We start from the raw sequence: 14483 nt of genomic DNA on the forward strand, positions 1-14483 counted from the left end.
TAATCTGCAAAGATATACATAGGCACAGGTTACATCACCAACTCAAAGAGAATACTTATATATAAACCATGAAATATCATTTCAATCTGTGACTTTGCTCTTTTCTGACTTTTTTTAGCCAAGTGTATTACCCCACATCCCAGCATTAGGTTCACACGTCCATCAATAATTGGTAACAACTTACAATTTTCAAATATTATATAAAGTCTCGCATAGACAAAAGAATAATACAAATTGAGAGCACCTTTTCTTAACAAATTTAATCACGACGCGGCACGATTATGCTATTAGGTATGCATGGTTGTTTTTTCTCAACGGTTGGTGAACTGTGAACACAGTTTCATCAAGTCAAGAAAAACCCTATTGGTCCTACTGCTGCAACTTGTTAAACCAGCTTTTAGATTCTCCAGAGGTTAATCAGCCTAGTGTTTGTAATAGAAATTAAGTAGTGAAAAGGACAAAGATGAATTCCAGGAAGTCAAAAATGCACAAACAAGTTATATTCACGCAACAACCGCCCCTATAATTATGTACTCATAGCTCTCCCCCATCTAAACTAACAAGGGAGACCTGCAAAGGACATTAAATTGAACTAAACGTTTCCTCCCAAAACTTGCAATAATGAATGGAAAGTCAACACCATTCTGGATAAGTTAGAAACAAAGACATGTGGGAACAAAACTTATGCTCAACAGTAGGAAATTTCTATTCTTTTACCTCTTGGAAATCCTTTTTCAACTAACATATTAAAAAAATCCAATAACATATTATATTGTAAAACTAACATTAAATTAATTTGATTCCATGTTTTCGAAACAAACTCGCAGAAAGATCCGGAAACAAGGCTAATAATTGAATTTCAGTTTCAGCTTTCAAAAATATTAAATTTTTGTTTCAAGTAGGAGTTAGGTAATCTTTCAATTGTGTGGACAATTGAAAGCTATTAGATTCATGGAAAGGGCAAGTTAGGGGCTAATCTCCTACCCTTAGTGAGTCCTAGAGAATGTCTAGGATCGCCAAACTTCGAATATCATGTTGCCATTCAATCCTTCAAGTTTCATCATCTCTGTAATTCACTCTCTACCATCACCAAACTTCTAATAGGATCATCAATGGTGTCTAAGGCTGAGAATTAAGTGATCTATATCCTACATTATCTTCGAACTCATTCGAAACGTTCTCCGAGATCCACTAAGAATAAATAGACAACCCCACAAAAGACGATACTAAATCTAATATTTGATTTTTTAGATTTGACCGGTTCCGTAATCGAAAGATATCTCAACACTATTTTCTTTTCTTTAAGATTGGAGTAAACTAAGGTATTGATACCGTTTAACAAAGAGAACCCGACGAAGGAAAAAAGAAATAAGGCGTACGTAAAGCTATTTGTTGTCGTCATTAACAAAAAGCAATCAATCCCATTTGCATGCATGAATCATCTGATTAATTGTAGAATCTAATACAAACAACGTTAGGAATGAGATAAAAGAACAGAAACAACAAGTGCAGAATCATGGAGAGAGAGAGATACCGTCGGTTGGTTGAAGAAGCGAGATTTGGGAGAAGTATAAAGGTGCAGAGAAGTGAGAGTGCGAAAGAGTATTTATAAGAAGCTCGGCCACAAAAAGTTCCGAAATATTCCATACGCTCAATGGTATATTCCTCCACTTCATTCGGATACGTTATGCCAGTGATTCATGATCCCGTATTTCAAGTCCATCCTTTCACTTTTCTATGTTTACTACTACTACTATTTTTCAAAAGCATTTACAAGTATTTTTTCGACTGAAAATGGTTTTTTTTAGTTTCTATTTTTTTAAAAAAAATAATTTAAAATAAAATTATTAATTTGTTTTCATTGAAATAATATTTTTTATATTTTGAAAAAATATTTATTTAAAAATATTCTTTTTAGACAAAGATACTAAATATTTAATGGTCAAAGACGCGTGGATATAATACCTATCTTTGAAAAGTGTAATTTGCCTTTCAAGTCTAAGACTTATCTATCAGAATTAATATAACAATGGAAATTACATGACATTTTCCTTTCATGATAAATTTTACGTACTAATGAATTTTCATTTTAAAAAAGAAAATATTTTTTGCCCTATTAAAATAATTCTTTACTAAATTTTAAAGTATTTTTGAATGATTAAAGTTAATTATAATTCTTTTAAATATTTTAAATAACTAAATTATAAAATTTATTTAGTTAAAAATATAAAAAAATATTTTAAATAATAATAAATTTAAAATAATAAAAATTTAAAATTTAAAAAATGTGACGAAAATATCAAATAAAATAATTTTAAAGGGACAAGGAAGCATCATTATGGACTCATTAATTGACTTCTTAGCCTGATTACCTATCTCTCACGGACACGTGTGGTTGGCGATGGGCTCGTCAAATAGGCTGGGCTTGTTGACTTCAATTTTCTATTCTAATAAACAAATTCCCTTCTTTTTTGGGTAAAATACGTCATTAGACCTAAACTTTAACCTTTGATCCGATTTAATACCTTAACTTTCAATTATTTTAAAATCATACCTAACATTTAGTTTTTGTTTCAATTTAGTATCTTCCGTTAAAAACTTAACGTCATAACTAATGTGGCATTTTGAAATTATTATTTATATTATTATTTAATGAACTTTTATTAGATACAAAAACCAAGATTTAATTCCCAAAGAGGAGCATGAGATGACTCAAAGCAGGGTCTGTTGGGGGAGAGGAAAGGTGCTCAACCATCTACGCTAGGGCATTGGTTTCTAAACGCCAATGTATATATTTAACTTATATTAAGTTGTCACTATAAAATGAAAGAAAATTGTTAGATATATGAATCGAACTTAGTACATTTCCCAAAATATTAAATTATTTAATCATTAAATCAGATTAGGAATTAATTTAATAAATACCAAAAGTATTATTTAACTTATTTTAATTTAAAAATAAATAATTTTTTATTTTAATTTAAGATAATTGAATAATTATTTATATATTTTGTAAAATCAATATTAGTTTATTTTAAAAATCATATGGATTATATTATAAGTAGTTTAAAATTATATGTATTTAATTATTTAAAATTTAAAAATACAATTTAAAATTATTTCTATTTGTTTAATTATTAAAATTTAAATATAAACTTCTAATTTATAATCATTTATGAAAATAAATATAAATAATTATTTAAACAATTTTAAGGATAGAATGTAAATTTTAATTTAATATTTTTCATATTTAAATAAATAAATAAATAAATAAAAATTTTAAATATTTACTTAATTATTTTCTTATTTCTAAATGATAAATTAAAATGTCCCAACCATCTATCCTACATTAAGTCTACTAACAATAATTTCATCTGTATGTTTTAATTTAATAAATTAAAAAATAGTTAAATAAATAAATAAAAAAGGAATGCTCGATTAATTAAATCTTCAGTTTAATTTTGAAAATATTGATTACATTGTATAAAAAAGAGAGGCGTAGTGCCATGAATGGTGGTCTAATTTTAAATTTCCTAAAAACCATAGGAAGCTTGAAAACTGATAACTTTTCGCCCACCCCCGCACGAGCGATGATTAGTTTGGGGGCGGCCATGTGCACTGAAATTAAAATATTTAGGATGCAAAGTCCATTGTCGATGGCCATGGTTTAAAGATCAACTTCTTCACCTTCAAATCAATAAACCAACGATCAAAATTTAGTATCTCCCATTCTTCCTTTCATTTTTAATACTTTTTTTTTTCTTTCTGAAACAACCGGCGTTTGATTTGTTTATTTGTAACAACAGTGCTGTTATATTTCATGCGTCGCCGTCCAAGGTAGTGGGGAACATGATCATGGAAAACAACAACGCAATATTGCCACTAAAGCCGTCAATTCAAAAACAATAAACTGCTTCGCTTTGCCTGCCGTTCCAGCTTCCCGGAAAGTCCAAGAAGCACTTGGTACCAGAAAGTCCCACAAGGGTCGATAAAGAACACCAAATGGTTGAATATTTCTCTCCAATATGATTATAACACCGTTGTACCCTGTTACAGGTCATTTGTACACACTATTCTCGTATTTCACATATATCGAAATATCATAAAAGATTTCCGGTTAAAGTCATGACTAGTTGACGCAATTTAAGATAAACTAACATAATTTATCAGAATCAAATCCAATGTCACCTAAATATATCCGACTAACCTACAAGTATACATGTAGACATCACGACCCTACATTCTGTCCCCTCATAAAGATAGAGTCTATCAACACTAACCAACAATCAATTTTTCATCGACTATAATCTTTTGTTTAAATTAAAAAGGAATGATAAAGACATATCAAAACCCAACAAGTATCAAATCATCAACCTTTGGAAGAAGCGGGTATGGGGTTTAGCTTCAGTCCATCTAATATTGTTTGGACTTGGAATTTGGAGTCGAATAAACAAAAGTTAGAGATGAAGTGCTGGGATTAATTATCTAGCCAGCCCACTTTGTGGACTTTGGGTCAAACATTAAAATTTAAATGGGCCGAGGAACCAATGGGATCTAGCATCAAAATGTTGAAGTACAGACGTGCCCAATTGATCCAATAACCCATCGACATGAGGTGATTCAGGAATGACCCTAGATTGTTGTTCATCTTTACATTTGGATATTATTCAACTTATCTTAAGCATTAATATTTTTGGTCAATTCTTCCACGTAAATTTCCGTGCATAATATATATAATTCACGTGTCATGTTGACACTAATCTTTGCTTTAATTAGTAAAGTTGAGGTGTTAGGGTTGTCTAATCGTTAAATCACATGGTAAACAGATGGGAGCGGAGCAGAAAGTGGTATGAGCAGAGGAATCTTGATTCGTGATACGTAGGCTGTTATGTTGTATTAAAACTAATCATTGTAGCCTTGTGGGGATTGCATGCTATAATTAATATTACCTGTAGCGTTTACATTATACCACGTACAATGAATATCGATGGATTTTATTCACAAACGTTAGTGCTTAAACATTCTATATTTATTATAATATTCCAAGTTGGATTGCATTCTAAATTTCCTAATACTTTTCATTTTTAAGATTAAAAGAAATATAGTAATGAACCTATGCATGACCCACACGAGGACAGGACAGCCAGAGTATCTGATGATTTAACCTCTAAATTAGGGCCGCAATTAATTATGAATCGTATATCATTATCGGTGGTAAGTAAGGTTGTCCAGCTTCATAGTATTAGTATTCGTAGCAGTTTTCTGATATAATGATAAGCACAAACGAGCAAACAAAGATAGTTCAACCCCAGACAAGAGGGGATATAAAATATTCAACTCATATGGATAATTGTTTAATTAAATTATTAATCCACGCACTAAACTTGGTTGTACAAATATTAGGATACTTTAATTTGGTTTATAACCATTTCAACATAATCAATCATTTAATAGAAAAATATATTTTTGAAAATTTAAATTATATGCTTAAAGTGATTGATTTGAACGTCAACTTATATATCAACATAGTATTCACAACTCATCTTCCATTATTCATAACTAAGACAATAAAATATTAATACTATTATCACAATTTCAAAAATTAAATAATTAATCATTATTCATTAATTTTATTTTAAATTAATTATTGGTATATTTAATTAAATAAGTTATAGGAAGAATTATAAATCCCCAAGCGAAGGGGGATTTATCACTAGTTTTGTTTAATTGTTTCTGTAAGTGAGACACATGCTTTGCCAATAATTTTTGTTCTAACACTTGTGTTTAAAGACAAGTGAGGGAAAGTAAACTCAAGGTTAGTTGACTTTCCCTTTATATATTAATATCTAATTCAATCATTAATCATACCTTTGAATTTTATGCAATTAAATGAAAAATAAATTCTTATTTAATTTAGAATTTATGGTGAATTTCTTTTAAAGAATATGGTAAATTTTTTTTTGAATTTATAGACAATTATTTTAAATGAAGAAAATGATTAAACACGTGAAATTATAAGAGACTGAAAATAATTATTTTTCATATATTAATAATAAATAATATTTTTTTCATTTAAAAGCAACTTTCATGACTGTAATTTATTAAAAATAAGTTACCATCTCCCTGTAGAAAGTTACCTATCATGTTATGTATGGTTACATAAACAATTATATAAGAAAAAAATAATTATTACATGAGTATTTAAATAAATATTTATAATATAAAGGAAGATCAGTGTAAATTAAAATTAAAATGATAAAATAAATAAAAATTAATTTTAAAATGGTTATTTTAGGAATTTCACTTTATCCGAATAGAAAATAAAACATTGATATTAAGAGATGAAGGTTGGATTGAAAGAGAAAAAAAAACGTAAGGTCAATCAAATGATTAAGAATATTTATATTATTTTATAATAATTCGAATATCAAAAATTATTTTAAAAACATAATACGTCCCTACCGAATAAAAACAAAACGGCCGAAGATGCTTAGATTCTTTATTTTCTTTTTTACATTTTAATAATAATTTATGTGTTGTAAGGTCGGTTCCGTATTCATTGGCTTCTTTATTTTATGAATATTGTTGCATCGTCGCTGGCATTTGCACGGGACAATACATAAAGTTTTAATTTTTTTACTTATATTTTAGGATTTATATTGAAAATTTTATAATTATTTTTTTAATAATATTATATAAACAATGATTACAAGCCTGCCTTCGACGAGTAAGATCATAGGAAGAGGAACAATGTGTAGTCATGTGCCATGTTTCATACGATGGATGCTCGACAATATTAGCTATCAATCTGTATTTGCCATGTTGAGGTCATGTGACGTCAAGTAATAAAGGAGTCCTAAGCAAGGGACTTGCTCTTCCGCCTCTGCTTGCTTGATAACCAAGTCCGGGGGCTGGATGAAGCGGACTTTTATATGTTTCAACCCCGATCTAATATACCACATTTTCATTTTCATCCATTTCTAAATTAAATAGACATGTATTCTAATTTTATTTGTATTATTAATGCAGATATTGATTTCCGTCCGAATTAAAGCCTACTTGTTTAATTCCCAGAATTTAGTCTGGAAACAAATTTATCTAAACATCTAGATCCAACAAAAGACTTACCTAGCAACCCATACTCCAAATCTGAGCCCAAAAGATGGGTCTGGGTCATAACTCGAATCCATCTTTAACCTTAAACTCTACATGAAAATCTTCTAACCTTGATCAGTTGATCTTACCCATCCACCGCTTAAATTCTCTCTCATAAGTATCTCGATGACCTTTCACTTGTCGTCCCAACAATCACCATTTTACCTCTATACAAATCTTCTTACACATAAGCCTAAGGGAGGGATCATCGACTACAACACGTTGGAATACAACGGACCTCAATAATCATCAACAGAATCTAATCACATCGAAGAGTTTAATTTTTTTTATCAACAATTGATGATAACTCTAATCACATGACGAGATCTTAAAAGCCTAAGGGAGGGATCATCGACTACAACACACTGGAATACAACGGACCTCAATAATCATCAACAGAATCTGATCACATCGAAGAGTTTAATTTTTTATCAACAATTGATGATAACTCTAATCACATGACGAGCTCTTAAAAAACTTACACACATTCAAACCATTGAAACATGACTTTGACATAAAAATAAAGAAGTTAGTATATGAGAAAATTAGAGAGCTAGTGGGAGGGATCTGGGTTTCTTCTATTTTTCGTTGGAATTTCAAAAGCTATTTCTCTTCCTTTAAGATTTTTAATTGTTAGCTATAGAAAGGAATACTAAAAAATGAAGGGATTTGAATCACTTTTGTGACTTTGTTCGTTTCTTTTCACAATAGTTCTGATCTTGTCATCTTCCTCTATCGAAATCTAACATGTTTCGTTTTCCCATGTCTCTTTTAATTAGAGGATATGGAATGATGTGTTGAGTAATTTGACGACGCTAAAACAGAAAAGAATTATGTCACGGTATGATGGTTTGAGATTCATAGAGACATCCACAACTCAAAAATAACAAACGATTGAAGAAGTTGAAGATGAAAAAAAGAAAAATAAGATGGGAGGCAAATGACAACAGCCGGACAAATAAAGAGAAATGCCAAACCCTAATCATATATAAAAATATTTAAATTATATCTTATTTATTAGAAAGTAAACAGTTTATTATTAAAATCATTAATGGTTGCTAATTAAATTATATTTTCCTAAAAACCCTAATTATGTGACATTGGAACCACTTTCCCCATATATATAATAGAAACATTTTAGTATAAAACTATGGATAAAAATAATAGTGTAAAACAAATATAATTTTGTGCTTTTTTTCTAATTATAAAACTGTACTATTTATTTTTAAATAAATTAAAATATTCAATTATTTTCTTTATATTATTTTGAAAATTTATATACATCAAAGATAATACTTTTATTGTTTTCTTTATATCGTCATAATATTTTATCTTTCATGTCAAACAAAGAAACTTGAATGACATTGTTTATTTTTTTTTTCTCGATTTGAAGTTTCTACTTTTATTTAATTAGTTTCTTTTATAAATATAATAGTTACAAATTATATGTGATTCTATTACTCTGAATGATGAGTTGTTATAATAGATTTTTCATTATACAATTAGATTTAACTATTAATCCGTCAAACTGTTGGTCATAATTCGTTAAGTTATCAATCACATATTTATATAAAAAAATATAAAAATAATAGAATTAATTATTTTTGCACTAATATATAGTTTATATTCATTAAATGAGGAAATTCAATTTATATATAGAATGTGAAATGATTCTACATTTCCATCATTTACGAGATTCAACTTTACAAGAGATGAAATGAAGTATGGATTAAGATTTAAGTGTCCTCAAATCAAATCCCCCACCAAAGCAAAGGTTGCAAAGATTCAATGAAATTAACAGAAGAAAGGGGGGGGGGGGAAATGAAAATGGAGGTAAAAAAAACCATTGTTTGTTTTACCAAGGAGCTGTGGTTTCACATGAACTCAACAGTTGTTCCAAGTAATCAGCTCCTAAATCCTCAAACACCAACAAGTTCTGTTGTTGCCTCGCCGCCGCCGCGGCATCGTTTTGCTTTCTCTTCTTGTTCTTGGATCTTTTCCTCAATGAATATCGCTGCTTGAGAGCCGCAACCGCCGAGCAACCCTCGTCGTCTTCGCATCTACATTTGATTGCCTGAAGAGATTCCCTGACTGTTTCAATGGGGAAATTGAGAGTAGCCAATGCCCCTCTCATCGAAAACGCCGCTTGATCGTAAGCCAAAGCGGCTCCCTCGGCGCTGTCGAATGTTCCAAGCCAAACCCTAGCACCATTCCTCGTTGAATCCCTAATCTCAGCCGCGAATTTCCCCCATGGCCTTTTTCTCACCCCTCTGAAACTCTTTACTTTCTGCGGTTCTTCTTGTTGACGATCGCCATCGGAGCTCACCTCTTCCTCCTTTGCGCCAGACACGGAGGAGTTATAGTTGGACTCCGACGATTCTTTAGGCCTTTCTTCTTCTACCAATAAATCCCTCCAAGCAAATTCTTCAACCAATAACGCAGAATTATTTGAGTATTTCAACAACCAAGCCTTCATATCTGGGTGATTGTTGTCTTGTAAGCTGTATGCTTTAAGATATTTTTAAGACCAGGTTGTTTTGTTTGTTGTCTCTTGTTGACGACTCACAAACTAGGTTTTGTCTCACAACATTTGAAGTATCTAGTCCTATATATATACCATATTATCGGCAGATCTCGACAAAACCATATTATAAAAACATTAAATCAAAAGCTTGTAAAATTATATATATTTTATATTCACAATATATTTACATTGTACTGTTCCATGTACCCCAAGGAGACTAAATTATATTACATCATTCATAGTGGAAATTTTCATTTATTTATTAATTTATTTGACGTGATAGTGAAAATGTTCAAATATTTATTTATTACAAATTTGAGAAGGGTTAAATTATTTTCATTTCAACCCTATTTTTTAAGGTCAATGAACGATATGTATTTTTTTATTTCTACTGTGATTATATTTCTATTTTAAGAAGTCCTAATATAGAGGGAGTGCCTATTTTAAGGGTTAGATTTAAGAAATCTTTTAACTGTGATTAAGGTCAATGAACGTTCATCTACTGTCTATGTTGATCTATTGATTATTATAGATAATTCAGCTATTAACAATCTCTGTTTTGCTCATCTATTTTATATATCTAAAATTTTACTTTTATTTGTTTAATAAATCTTCTCATTTCCTTACAAAGTTAAAGAAAATTTTATCATGTATTTTATCATGTCTTGTCAAATTTTAATTTTGTTTTTTACAAATTTAGTTTTTTACTTCTAAAATTGATTTTGTCATTACTCTTGAGTTAGTAGATGCATAATTCTTTTTTAATATATCTATTTTCGTTGAATCTGATGAAATACAATAATATTATTCATTATTCTTTTAAGATAATTTTATTTTGATCAAATTATTCTAATTGATATGTTATTATAGTATTTTTTTAATTAATCTAGGGTGATTACAAGTGATAACAAGACTCTCAATCATTTAACAATAAACACTCAAATATCATACAATCACTGGAGCTCGAAACTAAGACCTCTAAGAATAACAATCATTCTTTTAATCACTAAGATCAATTGGTTCATGCTTATAGTATTTTGATTGTTACTAACAGGACAGAGTCAGGATTGAACTACAAGAGGGGTAAATCGTTTAACTTCAAAATAAATAGGTTCCTAAAATGTAATTAACCCATAAAAATTAAGAGGTGATGGGTTTAATTTCATTAATTTTAAATTTCAAAAGTCAGTGTAATTAAACCAAACAAATTTAAGATTAAGGCTTAATTTCATTAATTTTAAATTTAAAAGTGTTATAGAAAAAATAATTATACTATAGTATTTTGAGAGGGATAAGGGTTTAGTTAAAATGGTTTCAAAACTACTAATGGTTTAGAGATATTATAGATCGTCAAAAGTTGAGGGACTGTTACCCCTTCCACCTATAACATGAATTCGACCCTAATTACTAATGATCATTTGGATAACGTTCGTTTCTTACAATGACTTAAATTTAATTTTATCAAGTAATTCTGATTATTTAGAAGTAACATTTTTTTAAAATTCTTATTATTATGTTGTTGATTTTTTATTAAAAATAAAATTTTAATTAAAAAAATGAAATACTCAACTGAGGATTTTGAAAAAATATAAATGAAAAAAAAACTATTTCCCGAATAAAACGTAAAAACAAATTAAATTGGTTGTTTTTTTTATGTTAATAGAGTTTTTATATATAGTTAATTAAGGTAATTTTCTTTTGAATGTTTTTTTAGTTCTCAAATTAAGGTATTTTATTAAACAACGTTGTAACTGATCTAATATTTTTATTTTGTCTGTATGATCCAAAAAACCAATAAGTGTCATTGGATAAACTATTTTATTTAAAGAATTTCTTTTCCGTCCAATTGAAATTTAATATTTATTTTTTATATAACTGTTAAATGTCTGAATGGTTCATTAATGAAGTGATCAACTTCAATTAGTGAAGAATGAATATTGTTAATGAAGTGATAAGCTTTAATTAGGAAATAATATATAAAATATATATTTGTTAATGTATCAAATTCGTATTTTTATAATAATAAATAAAAAAGGAATCAAATGACGTACGGAGGCGGGGGAATGACGTATTTGCCATGTTAGCAATGTTTAACTCGGCTTTTGTATTAATTTTTTTTTGAGAAGTTATGTCGTACGACGGTTTTAATATACGTCTAAAAAATATGTTATCTGAATTATTATTTTTTTTAAAAAAATTAAATAAAAATTACTTAAAATATTAATTTTTATTTAAAATATTAATGTTTTTTAATATTTTCGATAAAATGTCTAATATTAATATTTTATGTATAAAAAATAATGTTTTAGGTCGTGCTTTATCGGATTTGTTAACAAATCTGATAAAACTCCTAATGATAACATTTTCGGTAAAAAATAATATTTTAAGTAATTTTTAAATGGAAATATTAAAAAAATAATAATATTTTCGGTAACGTATTTCTTTAATGGTATATTAGCTTACTACAAGTGATACTTTCCCTAATTTTTTACCTACGTGTCAGCCACTTGTTTTATAATAATGTAAAGGAATTCCTCTCGGCTTTGAAAAATAGAATAGAAAGCTGGTGACCATATGCACCAAAATTGCGAAGAGAATTGAGAATTTACTAGACTAGACGTCTACACCATAGACCGACCTTGATCAGTTCAATATAATATCACTTTATATAATATTTAATTTGTAATATTTAAAAATTAATTTTTTTTAATTGGATTTCAACTAAAATATTAAATTTTAACTTTATTGATGTGATAACTGGATAATAATGTGTACTTTATATTAACATGGGATTATTATTTTATATGTTATATCAATAAAAAATTTAAAAACTATAAAATATTTAAAAATATTTTGAAAAATTGGAAAAATATAAGGTTTTAGTTAACATTTTTATTGAGAGAAAAGCAAATCGGATGTTTTTCTTTAAAAATTAATAGTCATTATATTTAACTATTTTTAAGATATTAAAAGTTAGTTTAGTTCAAACAAAAATAAGGTTTATATTAATAAAAATATATAAAGATGGAAGGTATAACTTATCATTATATCATTATCAATATATAGCTCATTCATGAATTTTTTTGAAAGTCTTCCAATAAAGTCAATTGTTAGATGCTTTAATTTGACTAATATTTGTTGATTTAATTTAATTTATTTAATATCGATGTTAATATAATATGAAAAAGAATATTTAAATGTTTAATATCATTTGGTTTATAAATAATAAATAGTTCGATAACATAAATGTTATTATTTATTTCTTTAATAAAAGAGATTTCTCTTCAGTGGATGAGTGAGCATGGTTAATTTTTTCCTCTTAATCCCACCCAAAAGCTATCAAAACCGCCTTTATATAGGCTTGATACCATAAATAACATTTGCATAATCTCTCTTTTTGTTTGAATATTTATGAATTATTTTATTTATTTGATATTTAAATCCATTATCCACATTTTTTAATTTAATCTAAAACTATTTGAAATTAACTTAGATATTTGAAAAATATATATATTATGTTAATTCAAAGGACTCTTAAAAGACGTGCAACACACTTTTTAGAAAATAAATGTCTATGTAAAAAGTTCGAACAGAAGATAAATACGAATATATGTGATTGTATCAACATAAAAATTATAATAAAAGATCAAAATATTGAATGACCAATAACAAAAATAAGTTAGAGTCAAACGTCGCGAAAAATTATTTCTATCAACGTATTTAATGAATAAACTTAGTTATATTAACATTATATGCAGGGAAAGACACAAATAATAGCTTTATACCATCAGCGACCGTACATTTCTTCCATTCCCACCCCATTTATCATAAGAAAGTAATTATAGATAAAAATTTATACTTGTTTTGATTCGGTCGTTATTATCCATAGATAAAACTAAATTTAGGGTCCATTTGTATAATGGAAAACAAATTTCATAAAATGAATTATAGAAAATGAATTATATTTTTAGAAAAATAATTTTTGAAAATCATTTTACAGTGTTTGGATGTTGATATGTAAACCATTTCCTATTGATTGGTAAATTTTTTAGAAATTATTTATTATAAATCTCAAGTACAATAAATAATAATATTTATTATAAAAATATTATTATTTTGAAAACATTAAAATAATTTATTTAATATTATTTATGTCAATATTATTATTAAAATATAATTTATATAATTATATAAATAAAAATGTTAAGCCTATTATATTTTATTAAAATAAAATATGATATGTAAATCATTATACTTCTGTCACGTGACGAGAGCGTTATGAAGGGGAACAGTGGGTGCCCACCACCATATGTTGACGCAGTCTATGGTAATTTGACCATTTGTATTGCAAATCCAGAATTAAGTAATATTAAGCCCGACAAGACACACGCAACTCCAGGATCCAGGAATGGGTTAATCGTACGTGGGCACATCCTACTCCAGGTTAACATTAAGTTTTCTTTTCGGGTAAACTCTATATTTAGTATCTAAATTTTTAATTTTATTCCGTATTAGTACTAAATTTTAATTTTTTTTGATATCAAATATAACGTTTATTTTAAGTTTCAATTTAGTACAATGTGGTTAAAAAATTAATAACATCGTTGACGTGATATTTTAATTTTTTTTCGATTTTTTTATGATATTATCTTATGTGACACATCGACATTACCGTTAAGTTTTTAATAAAAGACACTAAAATGAAATTTAAACTAAATGTTACATATGATTTTAAAAAATAATAAAGTGTATGTATCAAAATATAATAAAAGTAATATTTTAGATATTAAACAAGTAGTTCACC

General features: G+C 27.7%; 1 protein-coding gene across 1 annotated transcript; it reads right to left on the reverse strand.

Annotated features, from left to right (window-relative positions):
• Nucleotides 1–9010: 9010 nt before the first annotated feature.
• Nucleotides 9011–9631, reverse strand: LOC120163709 (ethylene-response factor C3-like). Its single transcript, XM_039173565.1, has one exon. The coding sequence runs from the start codon at nt 9629–9631 to the stop codon at nt 9011–9013; it is 621 nt and encodes a 206-aa protein (XP_039029496.1).
• Nucleotides 9632–14483: the final 4852 nt, after the last annotated feature.

The sequence above is a fragment of the Hibiscus syriacus genome, unplaced genomic scaffold, assembly GCF_006381635.1.
Source record: "Hibiscus syriacus cultivar Baekdansim isolate YM2019G1 unplaced genomic scaffold, ASM638163v2 tig00002919_pilon, whole genome shotgun sequence".
NCBI classification, from domain to species: Eukaryota; Viridiplantae; Streptophyta; class Magnoliopsida; order Malvales; family Malvaceae; genus Hibiscus; species Hibiscus syriacus.